This window comes from Pararge aegeria, chromosome 10 (genome assembly GCF_905163445.1).
Source record: "Pararge aegeria chromosome 10, ilParAegt1.1, whole genome shotgun sequence".
Lineage (NCBI taxonomy): Eukaryota > Metazoa > Arthropoda > Insecta > Lepidoptera > Nymphalidae > Pararge > Pararge aegeria.
Window position 1 is genome coordinate 19,111,244 of NC_053189.1, and position 22,424 is coordinate 19,133,667.

At 37.3% G+C, this 22,424-nt stretch overlaps 1 protein-coding gene across 1 annotated transcript in view; it reads left to right on the forward strand.

Moving 5' to 3' along the window:
* LOC120626826 (calexcitin-1) overlaps positions 1–22,424 on the forward strand; it is a 77,832-nt gene that overhangs the window by 51,118 nt on the left and 4,290 nt on the right. The window contains exons 3-5 of the mRNA XM_039894589.1: positions 18,136–18,200; positions 19,802–19,854; positions 20,912–21,031. Of these exons, the coding sequence (XP_039750523.1) occupies positions 18,143–18,200; positions 19,802–19,854; positions 20,912–21,031 (231 nt within the window). The 5' untranslated portion in view covers positions 18,136–18,142. The remainder of the gene's footprint in view (positions 1–18,135; positions 18,201–19,801; positions 19,855–20,911; positions 21,032–22,424) is intronic.

Below are 22,424 nucleotides of genomic sequence, written 5' to 3' on the forward strand. Positions count from 1 at the left end.
TTTAGCAATGCAGTGCAACCCGCTACCGTAATTTCGATACGACAGGCAACAAACAAATGTATAGAGTTATTCCGCCTAATTGTCGCGCTTTGGAGACGTGACCAGCTGCACTTATTTTATCTAACCCGATGGTGCACAAGTGCAAATAAAAGGATAAATAGACGCTGACAAATAGCTAGACAAACAGACGCCATGCTGTTCCATTAATACTTTATTTTAGATCTTAATGACAAGGATACTAGGAAGCATCCGGCTTTGCGTTTATCTCTCACAAGATAGAAAAATTAATGTTAAAATGTAAACCGAGTTTTAAAAGAGCAACTGCTGAGCTTCTTACCGGATTCTTCTTGATAGAATCTTATTTCTGAACCGGATGTACAGGCAGACATGAGTTTAAAATTTACTACTATACTGAAGTGCTGACATTTCATGCCATTATGATAACAATATACTTACAGGAAAAAAAAATTGTTGGGTGTTGTACTAAATTTGTGCGGTTTGCGAGGTTTATAACCGGGTAGTTATTGGAAATGGTGATTGTAAAATAGTACGTACTATAAAGTAAGTACTTTATAGTACGTACTATTACAACCACAAATAATTGTTTCTTTCAAGAAAGTACTTGAAAGAAACAATGCACGCACGATTGAGCTAAATCCGTGGAAGTTTACTTAGAGTATTTAGAACATCCCTAAACATTAATAGCTTTATCAAGTGTCCCGTATTGTAAGTCATAAATTAATCCGTTTTTATCAGCAATTAGTTGGGATATTACAGCCATATTTAACTTTTGAGGGCCGAGTACTTCCGTTATTATAACGGCTTATCGTCATCTGACGGGCGACGGATTTTGCTTTGAATTTATAATGGGGAGAATTAATCAAAACCCTTCGTACGTATCAAGATTGAGCTTTGTATTCACGGGGAAACGAGAAACATGGCAGATTTAAATTATTTATTACTTCGGTTGCAGGAAAACATGGGAAGACATCCTTTTATTATATTATCTCATATATAAGTATTTCTTGTGTGCGTGTGTATGTCACTGAAATCCTCCTAAACGGGTGGACTGATTTGAATGAATTTTTTGGTATGCGTTTGGGTGACACCCTGGATGGTTAAAATTCAGAAATCAGCCTGACAGATGGCGCTGGGGTCTGCTAGTATTATAAAATATTCTTTCTTAGTGGATACTTACACTATAAAACGTGTAAATGAAAATCTAAATAAAACTTCACAGGTTTAAGAGGCACATTATGTACTGTCCTGAGACTCAACTGTGAAGTCGAAAAACTAATAGTTTTTAAGTAAACCACTGCCATGGTTCTTACTGAAGGAAATCAGATGCAGCCCTAACATCACATGCAAAATTAAAATCATGTGACTGTAGCGTACTATGTGCTTGTCGGCCTTTTATCTTCAATAGGGTTGTCACAAGTAAACACTTAGAATATTTTGAATTAGTTTTTATGGAAAAATAAATACGATTCTTTTGATTTAATAGTTTTACGAGGTGATTCCTCATGAAATATGCTTGTGCATCCTCCAACATTATTTCGATATTCGGTTACACGCTGTATGAAGAACACACTTTCCAAAATTCATGTCTCTAGGACCAGCGGTTTAGGCTGCTCTGCATCGGATTTTCAGTCGTATTTCATTCCGTATTTAAACCCTTCGGGGGTAAAATTTCCATAAACCGTGATACAAATATTGCTTTATTTAAATTAAAACCTGAAGTACCAAGTTTAATGGATATAACTTGAAAAATGCCGGACTTACATACAAACCTTATTCCCCTATTTAACCCCCTTCAAGAAGTCCTTATTTAGTTTGCAGTTACGTCATAAGATAAGCTTACTAACAAAATTTATTTGTTACCTCATCGGTTTAGGCTGGGCATTCATTTTTAGTCAGTCAGGATTTGATATATTAGAAATAACAGCAGAAGATTAAAATTGCAACTACCTAAATATAAATAATACATATTAATTATTAATTATTGTTTAAACTGTAAAACTTTCTTCATTTTAAACCTAACATGATTCGAGGCTTTAAAAGGAAAAGTTTTATACGGCGCGAGGGTTTTTACGGCGCATCACACGTTATTAAATAGTTTATATTTTATAATTACAGAACCAAAGTATAACGATTCGTATCAAACAAAGTAATGAAGAAGCAGTTCGAACTTTGTTTTTAACTGGATAAAAATTAGCTCTGTAGAAGTACAGCTAAAAATTCATTTCACAAGTTAAATTACTGTAAAGAATCTAAGTGGAAAAAACTTCACGTGACTGAAATAGTTATTTAATATGGCGATGTTTAAGAGCACTCCGCAAAGGTTTTATGTTAATCCTACTAGGATTAGTGGCATCTTTGCGCAGCTCGGCGTCTCTCGGTGTGACAATAGAATTTTGAGTACAGCTTATGACGAGATCCCTCGATTTAAATTGTTGGATCCTCGATGAAGATCTGGGTTTTTAAGTTTTTCTGGTCTCCAAGTACAAGCCAGTTGCCATTTGTTTTGTGTAACTAACGCCAACTTAGCGGTAATAGCCCAGTGGGTCGGACTTCGACTTCACTTTCGGAGGGCCGAGTACGAATCCCAGAACGCACCTCTAGTTTTTCTAATTTATGTACGTTTCAAGCAATCAAAATATCACTTGCTTCAGTGGTGAAGGAAAAAATTATGAGAAACCTGCATACTTGAGAGTTCTCCATAATGTTCTTAAAGGTATGTGTACCAATCCGCACTGGGCCAGCGTGGTGTACTACGACCTTAACCCCTTCTCACTGTGGGGGGAGGCCCGTGCCAAGTAGTGGGCCGGTAACGGTTTGAAATGATGAACTTACTAAGACAGTTAGTTAGCTTAGCTAATTTCCATATCAGTCCATGTTTTTGTGTGTGTGCGCTATGTTTAAAAAACGTGTAATATGCATGTTGTTAGTGCTCTTAATAAATAAATAAACTTACACACAAGTAAAGTGCCATGTTTCATCAATAGCCTATACCAGTCAACTGCTGGACCCCCCACCCAACGGGACGGTTTGCCCATTATCGGCCAATGGGCAGAGGGGTTGCAGTAGATGCTAGTAGTAGCACAGTAGTGCCCGTTCTCCTTCGTTTTCCCTTAGCCGCTAAACTACTCGCTAACATCTAAAAGGGAAAAAACCAAGAACTCTACCACTCCGCTTCCAACCGAGCCTAAATTCTACTTACAATCATGTAACTAGACCGTTATCTGATCCCACATCAGAGATATGGGCCTACATCAGATAATGGCTCCCTCCAGCTGAACCGCCATAATATACATAAATCATAATAAATGAAAGCAACGTACGCGATAGGCTCAGCGCGTGATGTATGAGGCATACATTTAACCCTTTTCGTAATACCGGTAATACTAGTGGTGGCCGCGAATTACTGAGTATTACCGAGCCTCCATTGTGTTCACGCAACCGAATCAAATGTTTGGCCGCCGAGCGAACACCTACTCGGAAGGTACGAAATGCCTTTGTTTGACTTGTAATGTGCCGCGGTTTATTATTTGAATCCATTTTCCATTGGGCCGCGTTGTTAGCATGAGATAAACACGGATTTCGGATTAAATGTTCTGCAATCAAAGCCTACTTAAGGAAAAAGGTCGTCTGACCGAATACTGTCCGAGTGCAGAACTTCATTCAATAAACTTTACCTTGGTCTCATTAAAACATTTTAATATTTTGTACTTGTCAACTAGTTCTCATTAACGACTTATGCCCGTTTTCACTAACGACGAACAACGTAATGCCTAAATAAATAACGCCTAATCTAAGGAGATTCCTAAGCTTTCATCAACCATTCACCAGAAGATATTACCTAAGAGTTGGTGAAACGTTATTTTTCTATTAATATTTCACCTTTCTATAAATAATTAAGCATTCGACGTAGGCAATGCCTAGGTTTAGTCAAAACGTGCATGAGTGTCCTATTTCTGTCACTGTTCTGCCATAGGGTACCACTATCACCCGCAGCCTGTTAGCATCCCACAGCTGGGCACGAGCCTCGTCTCTCATCGGAGAGACGGTTTTAGAGATTGGCTTTACCAACTATGATCCTTAGCCATTATAACGTGCTCTCCGAGACACGGGGCTTGACAACGCCAATTTCAAATTCGCCAATTTCCTAAAACTCACAATACCTAACAATTTTTGGCATATTAATAAGATTATTTTGCACTTTCAATTAAAATAAAGTTTTTATAAAAAATTTTCTTAAATAAATACAGTTATTAAAATTAATTAAAGTACCTTTAAACAACGAAGGTTCAATGTGATGTATAATGACGTACAAAGATTGTTTCAAACGTGACATAGGTCTTGCGTTTTTAACTAGCGTGACCAGTTAAAGATAAGAGTTAAAACTCAATTTAAACTTGTTATCGTGCTTTATATTTTGTGCATCGAACCACGCCATCGGGATACAGTAAACGCGAACAGTACACTGACGCAAAGTCGGTTGTGAGCTAGTAATATAACTAGTGTCGTAGTATATAACGCTCTTGTATAATTATTGTACAAAGATATGCTGACTCTTTTCAAAATTTTACACCATATGTTCCTAGTCGGTCTGTACTTTGTAACCCTTTTGTGATTTTAGCCTAGTGGCGAGGACTTTGGACTCACTTTCAGGGCCGATTTCTGATCCCAGCAGGCCCCTGTAACGTTTCCAAGTTTTATAAGTTAAAGCCATTAAAATATCACATGCTTCAATGGGTCCGTCATGTACCCAGACGCGTGTGGAGTCCACCGATCCGCATTGGGCCGCAGTGGTTTAATGGATTCGAAATTAATCGAACAATCTAAGACGAAAGTTCACGTTACTAAGTTCGTTAATAACGCATTTTAAATTAACTTTACTCACGACAGTTTAAATTCTAGAGTAACCCTTATGACTAAACAGGATAATTTTTAATCCTGATTATTTTTAAACGGGAACAGTTTTCGAAGGGTTCACAAAGATCTTTTCACGCACAAAAATAGACCCATGCCTGATCGCCCTACAAAATTTATGTCACCATGACAGTTCGATCCAATCCAATTGGACCAATGGATCAGACGAAAAAGGTAACATATAGACAGCTTCACAATATTAGTATGTATGTATGTGTATACCTACTTGGCTACGAATCCTTACTAATATTAAATGCGGGAGTGTGTTCATTTTGTTGTTTGTTTGTTTGGCCGTCCTTAGCTTAACAACCAATAAACTTAATTTTTGGCAAAGAGTTAGTTCAGAGGCTTAGAAGTAAGAAGCATGGGCTACTTTTCATTTCAACAAAACAAACGGTTCCCACGGGCTTTGTGAAGAAACCGTAATAAATGCGTCAACAGCGTAATTTAAATTGGAGTGAATTTATGTTGCGAGATGCCATGCCGCAAGGTTCCCTCGTGCGGTTTCCAATTCCACAATAATATCAATTCAAAAAGCATTTTAGTGAATGTGCTCTGAAGGGAAATTCCATGAACTCGGGCTCTAATCGAAGCGATGCCTTCGCATGCGGCATGCGAGGACGCAAATCGCACTCGGCACGCACTACGCACAAAACTGGATGTTGACTAATTTGATATCGTTCAAACCCTTTCAAAATTGTTTGCTTGTTTTTTGTACCCAAAAGGCTTCGAAAGTATTGGACTGATTTTAACCATTTCTTTGCCAAACGAAAGCTAAACAATCCCAAAGTATTAGGCGTATGTTACTTTGGGATTGTTTAGCTTTCGTTATAATTATTTTTTTAATTGGAGATCCTTAAGAAAATAGCAATAATGTAAAATAAGTAGTAAAATTTTGTGAAAGAGAAACTTGATTGTTGTAGTATAATTTAATGAAAATAATAAGAAAGCACTATCTGATGCTTCGCATCATGAGTCGTGCAAAATGCATTTACTAAAAAAATAAAGTTAAAATTAACGAAACAACTTTTTATACCCATTATTTCTTTAAACATTCTTAGAATCATAAGCTCCTCATCATCTACCTCCAGTCAAATTTATTTTTCCACACCTGCCGGACTTCCGGCGATGGCTAACTTGTTTAATAATATTTATTTTAGGATTTTTAATGAATTGACAATGATGATCAGCAACAACGTTTTCCCGCGTAACTCCTACAACTGTTACCGTTATTGTTAATTCTTTATTCGGGATGATTCCATTAATTCCACTCGGAAGTTCATATGCTCGAATATTCGTGTTTCAGTTAAAATATCAAATAAAAACTGTAGCCCTAGGAGCCTGCACCGCTGGAGGGATTATAGTGCTCCGGGAAATATTTGAACGTGAGGATCCGGTTAAAACTCCACTATATTAATGTAAAATTGTGGCGTACTTTCGAAATTGTTGGGAGGAAATTCATTTTCCTTTTAAAAAATAGAGATAGAAGTTTTGTAATTAATTTAAATTTTTAAGGGAGTAAAAGAATATTATGAAGCTGTTGCAAAAAAATAATTAAAGTTTCAGACTTTTGTACGGAATTCATGATAATACAAAGTAACTCCGGTCGAGTGTTAGATATTATACAGCACGAACAGCCGGCCTCTGTTGTAATTAATATTTAACTCTTGGTAACGAATGAATTTATTTTTTTATACAAAGACTTTTACAGCTTTCTTTAAAAGTTTGTATTTTGTTTGCACAAGTTCTTTACGAGAAACACAACATCTTGTTTAGCTCGTAGATTTGATCAAAAGAAGCAACTCCGGCCCGGCACTGGCGCACCAGTGGAAATAATATCCAAATAATATAAGTGAAATAATAAACGGGGGTAAACTACTTCAACCCCATGTTTAGCAAGTGGACACTTTAATTATATCCCTGCTACTGGGGATCGAACCCGGGAACGTCCACTTTAAACCACAGCGCTCACCAATCTTCCAGGGGTAGTTAAAACAACTTGTTCTAAAAGTTTGAATATTTTGTACCCTTCGATAAAGCAGATCGCTTATGCTTAGAGTACGTACCGTCACCAAGTCAACAAGTTCAGCTTTTCATTCCGTCCGGACATTTATTAAATGAAAAAATAGCTGAGCAGCTTGAGCTATTTTTTCATTAAATAAACGTAGCTGGTCAGTGCAGGGTTCTTAAAGCTTAATGAAATACCGCGTCCCCGGCGCCGGCCGCCACACGCCTCATTAGCTGTTAGCTCGGTAAGGGAGCCCGCTATAAGAGCGCAGGAAAATAGGAAAAACGCTGCCCGTAATATACTTAGCTGCCTTTTTCTCGAGACGAAGCCACGAACAAAATTATTTTCCTATTTTAATAAAAGCCATTATTAGTTTTAATGAGATTGATAGCATTTTCTTATGCTTTGCTCCGTAATTGCTTGCGATGATACAATTTGTCTCAGAATGTCTAGTATTTTTATCATAAAAGAGTAAATTTTTTTATAGCAATAATTGATTGACCAAACAATTGGAACACTTGATTGTTAGTGGAAAACTATCACCTATAAACAGGGCAAACACGTCCTGCAACATGCCGCCCTGTGTCCATCAATCTAAGGCGTAGGGTGTGGCAACCGCGCCCGCCAGACCGGACCACAGCAGTGCTACTTAACGGCATAAAATGGCTGTAAAACTTCCCCGGACGAGCTGTGTCAAAAAAAATGTAATAGGAGAGAAGATACATTTGAAAAAATATTCATAATTGCCATAAAGACTGAAATGTACTGGGTGCGGGGAAACAACTGAGAACTCTCCAAACTGAAGGTAGAATAAATTGACACGGTTCATGCGATAACGGGCCCCCGCAGCCGCGGCTTAGCGCGCTGCCTGATGGACGCACAGCAAAGCTGCTCTTAGCGGCTGTGTAAAAGGAAACAGCTTATAATGCACTCTAAAAGCTTTTTTGCGAATGTTATTTAAAGTTCGGAACTCAAAACAATCATACCTACCCGCCAGTAACTGCAGTCCGGTTGCTTGCCCCTTATCTTATATACAGGACAAGTTATTGTGAATGGAGAGTCAGTACATTCTAATTACATAGAGCCTTTGGCATACTTAGAGCTCGCAACACTACTTTTCGGGTCTTATCAGTTTCTTTAATGCAATTTTAGTCGCAAACCGAAGCGATGATACTCATGTATTAAACGGATTCGGGACCCGAATAATATAGCTAGTCCCACTATAAGTAGGTACTGAATACAATCGATTGCTGTCGTCAAAAGCACCTATTGTATCTCACATCTAACTTATTTAATGAGATTGAGAAGTGCTTGAATCAGGGATACATGCTACAGGATATGCATGACGCGTTGTATTGGCAAGACCCCAGCGGCCGACAGGCTGTCGAGAACAAACGACCATTTGCAGTCAACTTTAATAAAGCCTTTGATTCTATAAACAATGGAGGATTATTCACTGCGTTTAAACAATTTGGATACCCTCCAAGGCTATGTCACTACACTGCTGAAATGCTAATTGGTTACGTATTTCCGTGGTGTTACCTGGTACAAGGTGCCAACTGAAAATCAGCGCTGTATGCTCCCACTGGCGCATGCAGCACAATGCTGAGCTGGCACCTTTTTTCTAGGTTGTGCCTCACATAACATATGTGGTGTTGTGAATATTGTAATGTGTGGCGCAATGTAAAAAATAAATGTTTCTTTCTTCTTTCTTTCTTTCTACATGGTAGTCAGGTGGTACCGCCGTTACAATAACCGGTACTAATGGTTCACTGGCTCCTAGATCCCAAGGGATAGTGCCGTGTGGTTTCGGAAGATTAGAATACAGCTGACACCACTCCTCCCTAGCCCGGAAGACGGCAGCAGCGTCCTCTATACTAATACTCGCATCACCAGCAACATCCATCGATCGCCAACCCATCCGCCTGGCGATTATGGGCAAACCCAAAGTTGGCAGAGTCTTTAGTCCAGCCGCGGACCGTTGGAAGCAATACAGGGTCATACCTCTTTGGAATTGACATGCAAATTATATTTATTAAAGCATGCTGTTGCCCGCGACTGGTTCCCCGATTGTGGTTTTTCTTTAAAGCATCCCGTAACAACAATTTATTTTAGAGATTTGAGGCAGTAGTAATTAAAGTTACATCTCGTCAACCCACATTTCAACTGCGACAAAGCTAAATCCCTAAATCTTTGCCCAGCTGTGGGACAATACCCAAAGGGTTGACGTTGTTAATGATTAACCATGTTTGGTCAAATTAAAATTAAATTATGTTAAGTCAAATCAAACTAAATAATTGCTACGACTACTACCGTACAGGTTGGTAATGTTTTTGTAGTGGGAGCGACATCCGCCCGGGACGTGCACGCTTTATTAAAACCATTAATTCATGAGTTCAGGCTGACACGTGACATGCAAGGGCCTCCATCGAGGGTTAAACATCAAATGTTACTTAGTGAAAGGCTATTAAGGAAACATGACTCGAAAACACCCTTAGGGATAAATATTCAGTACCTATATCCCTTTATGAAGCGGTTGTGTGTGTGTATGGCCCGCTTCTCTGACTTTTCGAAGTCGAATACATTTCACAGTCGAATCCATCGATCCGCACTTGGCCAGCGTGGTGGACTACGGTCTAATCACTTCTTCCCTTCTCTGGGAGGAGACCCGTGTCCTGTGGAGGACCCGTAACGGGTTGCTGATGATGATATATCCCTAGAGGACTATAAAATATTGGTACAGCAGTACCGGGTACAGTGTTTTAATTGGTCTTTATTTAAATAAAACAAGTAGGACGTTAAGTTCCGATACATCGTTGAGGCTAGAGTTTGATGTACTTTTTGTACAAGTTAATAGTCAAAAGAAAACACGTCTCTAGATAAAATTCGTTGATGTTTACTAGATAAAATTATCAACATTATATTACCTGAATTTCAGTTGGATTTACAACTATTGTATAAATCAAGATATAAGGGTGCAAATCCAGCAATAAAAAACGTTGTTGAATTGATGTTTAATAAGTCAACTTTATATTCAAATATTATTTGATTTTGAAGTTATAGTTCATTAGCGGCATTAGAAAAAAACGTGTGTGTTCTTATGCACACGCGTTAGAAGTTATACTTTTTTGGCGTAACAAGATAAAAATCTTTTCAAAAATGTTACCTTACGCCTTAATCTACGTTTGTACAGAAAACGACACTGAAAATAGATAAAAGGTATTTAATATCTAATTATGTATTATCTGTTTATCTATTTTAGGACCACCAAGTTTCACTGAACATTAAAATTTGAAATTTTTGTACTATTGAATCAAATTCACCCGCGGACTTTGACAATTGAAAGTGGTCACTGTCAAACTTTATCGCTAACTTCAGGGTGCCGGTTTTTTATGACGGTGCAACTCGTAAAAAGTGAGCTGGCGGACCATGTGTTCGGTCTATCGGCTTCGCAACAACTTTCAAAACGTGTAGTGGGCATTTCGTTACATCGTATAATTTCACTCCCATGATTTTTTCCTAACGCCGCTGAAGAAGTATAACTTAAAAAATCATGGGAGTGAAATTATTTCATTATATAATTAAGATGAAAAAATAAGAAATCCATATTGTTATTCTATTTAGATCTTATTGGCTGTACCTAAGTTAGGTTGGCAGGTAGGGAAACACCATAACAAAAATGCAATAAATAGTACATTATTCACCAAGGCGAGCATAGATAAAACACCTGAAGGTTAAAAAGTGACCGATTACTATGCAGATGAAGTTAGAGGCACGAAGCGTAGCGTATAGCCAGTGCTATAGTCCACGTTATAAAATAATAAAATACTTATGGAGTCAACAATTTCATATGAAATATTTTTTAGTAAATAGTAGCAAATGTAAATAGTACCAAGTGTAGGAAACTGCATTTGCCGTATTATTCAATAGTTTTTAAATACCTACTATTATCGTTTGTCTATCATCATCGTGCAGATTCGATTACCTGTTCTATGACGCTCTATGAGATGAGATCGTGGCCCAGCGGTTTCAAGATCAAAACAAAATTTCATTATTATTCCACTCAAACAGAACTTTTTGTTGATACCTACTTTATCACGTCGGAGCGCGAGGGATTCAAATTTCGCCGAAAACGTTTACGATGTAAGTAAATTAATTAAGCTTGCCTAAATAAATTAGGTGCTCTCTTGGAAATTCTTATATAATCATTTTGAAAGTTTTAATGAAAAAACATGATTATCCGCATCATTACATTTTATAGTTAAACCGCCCGTTTGTTTATAGTGTTTAATCTCTTAATATCCGAAAAACTGGTCTTAAATTACCGATAAAGTCATTCCGCCAACCGATTTACCATACGATGTCGCGTAGAAACTGATTAGGGGTATTGGTTTAAGATAAGTGCCGTACCTACCCCTGGCAGGTTTGCTCGCTACCATCTCAGACCGCATCTTTCCAGCAGGTGAGTTTAGAGTAAAGAGCTAACTTGAAGTGGTAGGTATAAAAAAAGCTTCCTAATTCAATAATATGTATTGCAACATATTTAGTCGTTGAAGTTTTATCTGACTGACAAGAATAAATAATGAATAAAATGATTCTCTTGCGACTCCATATTTCCATCATACCCGATGTTTCTTTTTAATTTGCAAGGGTGCTTCGCCACGTCGCATGGCCCCATTTAAAATCGATGGAAGCTGACGGAGGACTTTACTCCTCAACGAACAGCAGGAAATCGCCAGCAGCCTACGCCTGGTTTTAATTTAGTAATCAGTATTTCTAAAACCTTTAGTAATCATAAACTTCTTATTAACTACTTTAAAAACTTTATTATTTTAGTGAGAAATCAAAAAGGGTAAAGAAGAACATTTCATTTAATAATATGTATATCTAAAACTATTGCTTGCTGGAGTACGAACAGCCCATCATGGTTAGATCTCTCAGCTGAGGGTCGGGATGGGAAAATAAGATTCCCGGGTCTTAGCGGAAAGTAGACGAGATTGTTTCCCTTCAGGATATTCTGTAGCCGCTCGATCCGGGAACGTTTTCTTACGTAAGCGCGACTTAAACAATTTAGAGCGAAAAAGGTTGCACTTCGACGCCAAAGGTTTAACCAAAGATAACAGGTTTTATAAAAAAACATAAGGAATTCTATGAATTAGGAAATAGCAATGGTTGAATAGTTTACTGATGGCTCAGGTTTGATTGTGATGTAGAAATACTTCTCCAAAACAAAAATTTGACAAACTAAAAACCTCAAAAAGGTTTTTGGAAGTGGATTGCAAATAAAAACCTTAATAGGTACCGTACCGTAATAGGCGACCTTTACATATTTTAACAAATACACAAAATAATATACAAGTATGTATGTAGGAAATTATAGAGCTAAGAACAAAGCCCTTTAGGACCTCCTTTCTTATGGGTAACCATTATTAACAGGTTTTAGTGATAATAATGGACCAACCGAGAACAGAGGGAAGAAAATCTATAATTCTTACCTCCGAAGTTACTTCCCATTTAATGATTAAAATGGTTCAATGTTGCCCAACCAGCGTAATCAACTGTTAGTAAGTAAACCTAATAAATAAAATTAGAGATCTAAACTATAAACCAGCCTTAACGATGATTTTTTATCACATTGGTAAAATCTTTTATTACCAACTAAAATAAAAGGTCCTTAAATCTTATTCCTAGTCGAGGGTCGACCTTATAAATGTGAAATTTCCAGCAAAAAGTGAACCATCTCATTTAGCGTAGCACTTATATCAGTGTAATGTAGCAGTGAAGGATTGTAACGCCTTTTTTGCGAGACCACTTTCAGCTCATTTCTGTAGCCCTGTAAACAGCTCCGTTCACGCTAATTAGTTTCATCTTTCACTTTATACTCTTGTTCTTCCTGCCTGTGTCAGCAATATTTTACGATTGCGAGCTATAAGGCATTTGCTGAGGTTTAAACTAAGTGTTCCTCTATAAAAAAGCTTAGAGCAAGCGACAGTTAGTTGAGCAGTTCCACGCCAGTCTCCTCAATTACGGGTCTTCATAACAACCTTTTTTAATAAACTATCACGCTATGAAGTTCTGAAAAATAACAGTCGCAGCCAGAACAATAGGTATGCTACAGGTAGGTGAGTGTCATTAACATTTAATGCACGACATGATATATGATATACTAGCTATTGCCCGGGATTTCGTCTGCGTTTGATTTTGTTTTTTGATGTGGCATTCAATTTAGTTGTAGTTCTAAAAAATTTCAAGTATTCAGTATCGCTAAGCCTTAAATGAGGGGTTTGCTACTACTGTCCGCTGAGGAGTTCTGTCCTCTATCTCCAACCACATGCATCAGATCTACACAAAAATTGGGCAAAATTAAACACATATTATAACCTCTATAGTACAAAAATAATTATTTCAATCGGTTATAATTTGTCGGAGTAATGGTGTAAAATCGTCAAACACTTTCATCCCCTCTCCTAAAGGAACCAAGCTTAATGTCGGGATAAAAAGTATTCTATATTACTTCTAACACTTTCAAGAATATGTGTACAAAGTTTCATGAGGATCGGCCTCATGAAACTTTGTACACATAGTAAGTAGTTAAGTAGTACATTAAGTAGTTTTTGTGTGAAAGCGTAACAAACATTTATAATATTAGTAGGGAAGTAGGGATAGGGATAACTCAAAGTGACACATTAAACTCTAAGTGTAAATACTCGTACTATTAGTGGTTTAATCTAATAAGACTATCGAAATTAATAGCGTCGCAAATAATAATATTTTAATTTTTATTTAAAGTTTTAATGAAATATAATTCGCTACTTTGTAATTATAGTATCAACCGCAATTTACAAGTACGGGGTTTTGTTTTCGACATTATTTTTAAGTTTGGCCTACCTAAGCGATGTAAATATTTTAGCGACTTTGTTGCAATTTTTCTTTTTTATTTACAAAAAGTGATATTTTTTTCAAAATTAAGTTTAAATAATTAAATTTAATTTAATTTAATTTAAGTTTTTTAGTTTTTAAGTTTTTACTACTTATTAATTAGGCTTTGACCCTAGGCGATGGTGAAAACCATCGAAAGCTACTTGTTTCATTCTTTGTAGAGACAGAGAAACCACGTTTACAATCTGTGGTGGCTGCCATCTTGGATTTAAAATTTGTACCACTCAGACACACAAAAACACACACACACACACACAAACACACACACAAACACACACACACACGCTCACACAAACACACACGCACTCACAAACAGAAGCATGTCAAACTTATAGCACCCTGTCGTTTTTGCGTCGAGGGTTAAAAAAACTAATATAATGTACTAGCGGACCCCAGCTCCATCTGTCTGGCTGATTTGTGAATCTAAACGATCCAGGGTGCCACACAAACGCATACCAAAAAATTCATTCAAATCCGTCCAGCCGTTTAGGAGGAGTTCAGTGACATACACACGCACACAAGAAATATATATATAAAGATATTATGTTATTAATCATACCAACTCACAAGTTGATGTTTCACACAACCGCCGCCATGGACAGAATACCGCAGTCCTGTCGCGACCACGAGCCGAGTAGCCATTGCTCTAACTATTCGGAAATTATTAATAATAATCATACCTAGTATGAATACAAACATTATAATTAATCTGTTCTGTCCAAAACATGACAAAACTTTGCAAAACTTTTTGTTACAATCAATATTCCAAAACTTTTTTGAATACAAAAAAGTCATAACTTAGAGCGTTTTACGAAAGTTACCGAACCTTTGAATAAATTCGGCTTCTTTCAGTTTTATGATAGGCTCAGTAAAGGACGGATAAAACTTTCGTCATAATTTTATTAATTATACCCGAGTTTGGAAGGCTTATTATTTCTAAAGATAGGGTAGTATTAAAACGAGTGAAAATGAATACATATTAAAGGTATCGTAATTACTGAATATAGCTTGCGAAGATCATTATCATCATCGTCAATTCAACCGATTGACGTCCGCTGCTGGACTGGATTGTGGAAAACAAACTCAACGGTTCCACAATCCACGGTCCTGGGCCGCTTGTTTCCAGCAGCTCCCAGCGACTCGCACCATCACGTCTGTCAACCTCATTGGGGGCCGACCTGGAACTATGTTCATCGAGCTACGAGTATGTACTCCGCCGATTGCCACTTCAGCTTCGCGACTCACTGAGCTTTATCAGTACCTCAAGTTCTTCTGCGAAGCTCCTCTTTTCTTATTTCATCACGTAGAGATAGCTCTCTCCATCGCCCGCTGGGGGACTCTAAGCCTTCTTACGAGGCGCATAGTAAGGCAACGTTACAGATCGGTAAGCCATCACTGGCAACAAGAACTAACAAAGATACTTATTGAGTAAATGTGCTGAAGCGACGACAAATCTCGAAAACGGCTACTACTATTAAACCGCTAAATAAATGCACTTTGTTATCGCTTCGGATTTTGTAGTCGCTCACTTGGTATAAAATTTGTCCACTCAGTATCTCTATTCGTCCGTTTAATTTTCTAATAATGTTTTAATTTGGATCTATTTGGATTAAATATTTCCAACTTTTAGGGGATCATTTTATAATTTTTTTACTGTACACTTACTTTTACTAGTTTAGATAAATTTTCGCAAACATTATTTGGCTTGGTTCTACAGGATCTCATTGGCGGTTGCCACGTATCTTTTTATTCGCTCGCATGAGTGAATGAAATGATACGTTTTTATTGTACACCAAAGAAAAAAGTAGTTACAAAAGTAGAGCAAAGGGATACAATTAATAGCGATCTCCTCCAGGCAACCAGAGGCGTAAAATGAAACTAGCAGGATTCGAATTATAGTATTCCATTACTAAAATACATTCTAAACCTAAACTAACTGAATTAGATAGCGCTCTGGCTCTGAAAATACTAAAGAGCTTAAGTTAGATAACTCAATGGTGGGGGATATTGGATAGAAGCAGGCGTTACTTTGCGGAAATCCATGATATATTATCAAAATTAAGCTTAATTTGCTATACTCCGCGAAAAGCAGGAGAATCTGTGTGGTGTAATTTATAATTTCTTCAATCCTTATACCCCACACCAAACAGATCTTCGGCAATATACCCTCTACGCACGTTTCGCTCCGAAACCGGAGCATCATCAGGAGATGTTGACTTTACAATGAATAATTCATACAGTATTATTCATACAGTATTATTCATACATTACAGTGACTTAACAATTATTCATATAGTCACTTACAGTGACTTAACAATTATTCATTGTAAAGTCAACATCTCCTGATGATGCTCCGGTTTCGGAGCGAAACGTGCGTAGAGGGTATATTGCCGAAGATCTGTTTGGTGTGGGGTATAAGGATTGAAGAAATTATAAATTACACCACACAGATTCTCCTGCTTTTCGCGGAGTATAGCAAATTAAGCTTAATTTTGATAAACTCAATGGTGCCTCTTCCCATGTTAGAGTTTTACTAATGAGCCCTTATTTCGCTGTACGGATGTATGTTTCAGACTTGATTAATTAATTTTGTTTGTATACAAATTGGAACAAGTAATCCCACTCTCAGCGCAGCAGGTGTGCGGAACGCGTCAACTGCTATGGGGTTTAGTTGCAGCGCGTCGGTGCTGTAACTGAGCAGTGAATGTGTATCTATTGCTCGTAAATTTGCCGAGTGTTTGGAATTGCGTGTGAAAATTGGTTCTACAACACGATAGGGGTCCGGGTGAACTTTATTACCCGTAATTTATTTGTTACCGACCTAACTCAGTGTTGTTGACTCGAATGCGGCGTTGGTAGACCATCGACGAGGTGGACAGATGACTTCAAGCGGGTCGCACAGAGCCGTTTTACCTTGATGATGATGATGAAATTATTTGTTAACGAGTTTTTGGTATAATGACGTTGTAGACAGAAACCATTCGTTGATTTTGAGATAAGTATTTTAATTTGGTTGACGCCGCTTTCGACTCTCATAAGATTGTAAATAATAGATATTAGGAACAGCAATGTTGAGTTTCTCACGGGCTTCTTCTTTATAGAGTCTGCCTTCCAAATCGTGGTAAGTAGGGGCAACCACTACAAACAGGCAGACTTGACGTTTCGTAAGTGAACTAAAGTTGGTTAAAAACCTATTATTTGAAACTATTAGACTATAGATGGACCTGGGTTACATATTCAAGCCAATAATTTTATGTAGAACCTCTAAGTAATGGCCCAGAAAGTTCTAATACTGCGATAAGATTTGACTCAGCATGCGAAGCGTTGCTTTGAGTGGAGTGACTGGTAACAATTATTGTCCTCGGCACGTAATAGTTTCTCCGAGTGACAAATGGTTTCTGTTGTACCCAACGGGCGTCGTCCGATCAGTCGGCGACAGTAATTACTCAGTCATGCTCTTCGTGTGGTACATTGCGTGCCATCGTTTTGTATCATCCCTATTTTGACTGGTTATAATTTTCAACAGACTTTGACAAATATATTGGTTAGATTGAACCTACAAAGTGAGATGGAATGCGTTCATATCATGATCATCATTATTACCAATCTTATCCCACTCCAGGGCACGAGTCTTCTCGGAAATGAGAGGGTCTAGGCCATTGTCCACCACGCTGTCAAAAGCACATTAGTAGAGTTCACATACCTTTGAGAACGTTATAGAGAACTCTCAGGTTTCCTCACGATGTTTTCCTTCAACGTTAAAGCTAGTGATATTTTGAATTTCTTTAATTTAAACCCACGTAACTCCGAGAAATTATGGAGATGGCGTGTCGGGGATCGAACTCGGTCACTCCTATAGGGAGGTTGAAACCCTAACCACTCTAAACTATCACCGCATTTATTGTTCATATTATTGCATTGAATTCAATCAATTGATTATTTAAAAAAAAACAAATTAAAAACTCTACGACGAGCATATCAAACCACGTTTCTTATTTAAAAAATATAAACACAATATTTAAAGTATAAAGTAAATTAATAAGCAGACCATCTCACAGAAAGATTTTATTTCACAAAATATGTAAAATTATATTGAGAATATCTCAGAGAACCTATTCCGAGGATTAAATAAAATTTCATCTGGGAATTGGGCCGCGAAAGACGAGCCTTAAACAAAATGGGAACAAACAACTTCTTTGTCTTGCTTATAATCTTCTCGCAGAATTCGTTATCAGTATCCAATTTGTTTGTTGCAGATTAAAAATGTCCATCTCATCATTCCGGCGAAAGAAGCTCCTCTACGTGTTCAACGTTTTCTTCGGTAAGTATGACCTCGGCTCTCACACACACACAGACACTTCGCATATCACCATATAGCCGAAGACTTTACGTATTCTTTGTGTGACTCTGCTTCTTCTAATTTGACTTAATGTTCAGCGTTTCAAAAGTGATGTTGCTTCTATAGTATGTTTAAAGTTTGCTACGGAAAGGCACTAGTTAAATTATTTATTTATTTATCACTATCCGTTTCCTGCGTCCTTCTTTCGCGTTTATTAAGGTTTTTTACAAATTCCGTGGGGGTGTTTTCCTGGGTTGAAAAATATCCTGGTACTCTTCGTCCTTTCAACTATGTTTATACCAAAAAATTTTTTTGCTTAATCAGGGCATTAAGGAAGCACAATCAAACAAACTTTTGCATTTATAATATAAGTAAGGACTAGTAAGGAAGTTGGGATAACAAAAGAAAAAAACAATACATACACATAAAGAACGTCGATTAAACAGTTCTGTTATATAACATTGTAGCTGCCACACTAGGTCTCTATCATCCTCCTCATATCAACCCATTATCGGCCTACTATCGGCACGGGTCTCCGCCCACTATGAGACGGGTTTAAGCCATAGTCCAACACGCTGGCTTAGTGCGGATTGGTAGGAGATCTGTATGATACAGCAGGTATTAAATAATTCAGTTAGTTTTTTACCAAGTTATTTTCATCCCATCTCCCAGTTTGGATTGGTTATCTCATAAAGGACCCATATCTCTATGCAAGCCGGGTCGGGCGTTGGAAACTGCATAAATTTGTATTTATGTTACTATTTGTATGGATAACCAGCTTATATATAAGTGCTGAGTTTGAATCCCGGCACGCACCTCTAAATTTTCTAAGTTATGTGCGTTTCAAGCAATATTACTTGCTTCAATGGTGAAGGAAAAACCACCGTGAGAAAACTTTTATGTTATTAACTTTTTTAAATATTTATAATTAAAAACTTAATTATTTTTATGTTAAATCCGAGACTATTTCTATCTTTGTGGCCTTAGATTTAAGTAAAAGTATTTATAAATATATTTTTATTGTAACGCTGTTGATTACGAATAAATAAATAAATAAACCTGAATGCCTGAGAGTTCTCCATAATGTTCTTAAAGGCGTATGCGATCCACCAATCTGCACTAGGCCAGCGTGGTGGACAAGGGCCTAAACCCTACTCATTGTGGTAGGAGACCCGTGTTCTGTAAGCATTCCGGTAATGGATTCATGTGACGATAGCTCGCAAGGAGTCGATTATAAATACCTTTTGCTCCAGATCGTGGGTTTCAATAAACCGAAAATAAAACGATCGATGTAAAGGGGAATTAGCGTTGAATATGTACTGAAGTTCTTTCTCTAAGTAGATATTAATACAGCCATGTACATTTTTGTTTTAAAGCAAAAGCGTAAGAAGTAGGTATACCAACAACTGTCAGCCACGCGTTTTTAACACTGCATTGTCATATGACGCAAACACATCTAAAAAATCAAAGACTAACACATTCTTACAATTCTCAGAATCTGTGGTGACTTTTAGAGAGGTACTTTAGCCTCATTGGTTAAATGTAAAGGGAAAAATGGGTCCTGAAAGTTGTTTCTGTTTCAGATGTCAATCAGAGCGGCACCATTGAAAGGAAAGACTTCGAGTTAGCTATAGAGGTCGGTACTCACGCGCGCTACAGCCTTAGTACAACAGAAGTCGCTTTCGAGTAAAGAAATACTTAAACATCGAATTAAAAAAGGATCTTATTTGCATTGTGTTAAAGCTCAAATTTGCCTACCTTTCTTTAGATTGGGCTTTTGACAGATCATTTGTAAAACAAAGATCAGAAGTACATGATTCGCGACTTTAAATTGAGTGTGTTTAGGTCCATTTTACTTTGACGATACAGCGTCTAACACTCGATAACGACTCTTCGAATGCGAGCGAGAAAATCTTGTACTAAGTGAACACCTGCCGTGCTTCACTAAAAGCGCTTTTATGTTCGGACGCCGAGAATCCGAATGAATGAATGAATCATTCACATTTTGTATACAGCCGGAGAAATATAATAGCATCAATTAAGATTCGTTTATTTGATACTACATTCACGAAATAACCCTTAAGTGATTGAAAAAATCCTATTGTAATATTCGTCTATTCAAATAGACCTTACTTTTATTCCGTACATACAAACATTTACAATGTAGTGAGATTTTTTGTTATAACTATATTCGATAAGTTAAGAATAAAGCTACAAGGATTTCCTTCTAGGCAGAAACTTCTAGGCAGAGGCTAGGTAAGTTTAATTCAGTAATTTTAAGTTAACTTAAAGTCTGGCTTTCTTATTACCGGTAAACATTATGATGACATAGTGTGCTTGTTTTAGAGTAACACCAACACAGAGCAAGATATCAGAAAAAGAGTCAGATTTTGATAATTTAAGCTACCCATAAGCAAGTACAAAGTAAACGTTTTAGGAAATTATTTTCTATATATAATTACTTATGTTGGAAATTCTTAGAACAGCACGATTTTCATAAAAATAATCACTGATTAAAAGAAACATCATATCTGCCACAACATGATACTTTAAATGGTTCTCGTAAGAAGCTATGCGTTACGGGTAATGCCCGTGGTAATCTGTAAGAGCTGTGGCCCTGTCGCACCAACTTAAGGTCTTTTTAAGTTGTCTTTTTAAGGTATAATTTGTAGTTTTTCTTGTTTGCTGTTCAGAAAATCTGTAGCCTCCGCGGATGGAAACCTGGAGATGCCAAGAACACGGAGACGCATGAAGTAATGATCAAGATCTGGGAAGGACTTCGGAAGAGGGCTGACTCCAACCGGGATGGACAGGTTTGTGATTTTTTTTTAATTCTTCTACACGATAGCCTTTGACTACAATCTCACCTGGTGGTTAATGATGATGCAGTCAATGGTAGCGGGCTAACCTGCTAGGGTAATGGCAGTTATGTTATAGCTAGCGTTTCTAATCGGTATCGTATCGGAACTTCAAATCGCGTGGTTTTGTCAGTATGGTGGTAAAAACACCCAAAACCAACCATGAAAATTCAGATATTATAAGTTCCCGAATTGTACCCGTTGAGCATTGAAACAGCGACTTCCCAACTATACAAACACAGCATCATTGCGCCAGGAAATTTATAGTGTCAAGTGTAAAACAATAATAATTGCGTAAAACTACCAGATACATAAACAACATAGGTAAATTAACTAGCAATAAACTGTACTCTCACCATTCTAAACCAAAAAAATATAAGATGTAAAATGAAAATAATACAAACAGCAAATGATAACGAAATAGCAACTCGCAAGTTATTAAAGTTACGGCGGAACCCTGAATGTGTTATCAGTAGCCACTAACGCCTGGCTCGTGTTTAATGAGCTCAGTCTCAGTGCCGCTCGACAAAGGATTGCCAGATAACATCTGCCAGTAGCGCCTCTACCATCCCTTCACTCCACACCCACCGACCACTACACATTACGCGCAGTCAGCGAGATACACGTGTTGTTCATAATCGTAATGAAGCAAATGCGAAATAATATTCTAATAAGATATTTAATACATTTGCTTCAATTATCTGATACTATTGCAATTAAGTAAGAAGTAACAATTAGAGCAAACTATCAATTATGTATTTGATGTTATTAATATTTAGACAATAAGAGCCCTGTCAAAGAAATATTAAGATTAGGTTTAACTATTTGAGTGGAAATAAAATTGCTATACGTTTTTTTAAAGCGTTTGATATACGCTATAGAAAACTGATAGAATCCATATTTTGTGAGGTTTGGTTTTTGTTTTTTTAAATAAAAGATTTAACCTTTTGTGTAATAAAAGCCATGATTATAAGTAGATAAGTATGCGACCTATAACAATAATCGAACTAAATTAATACAATAAAGGTTTATATAAGAAAATAAAAACTAATTAACGATCACAAATACTGAGATTACCAACACATGATGAATATAGGAATGAAACAAACAGCGTCCATAAAAGCGTTGTGTCATAAAAATGCTAATACATAACCCACCGGGGCAAATGGAGGCAATTCACAAATATTAAAATGTCAGTTTTAATAAAAAGCTGACCCTTTTCTGATGGATATGGCGGGCCGTCGGGGTGGGGGGTGAACAAAGGCTCTTCGGCAGAGTCCGGTGACGCGGTCACGGGGAATTTACCTTCACATTCACGTGTCATTGGCTATGGAATTTCATAACGCTG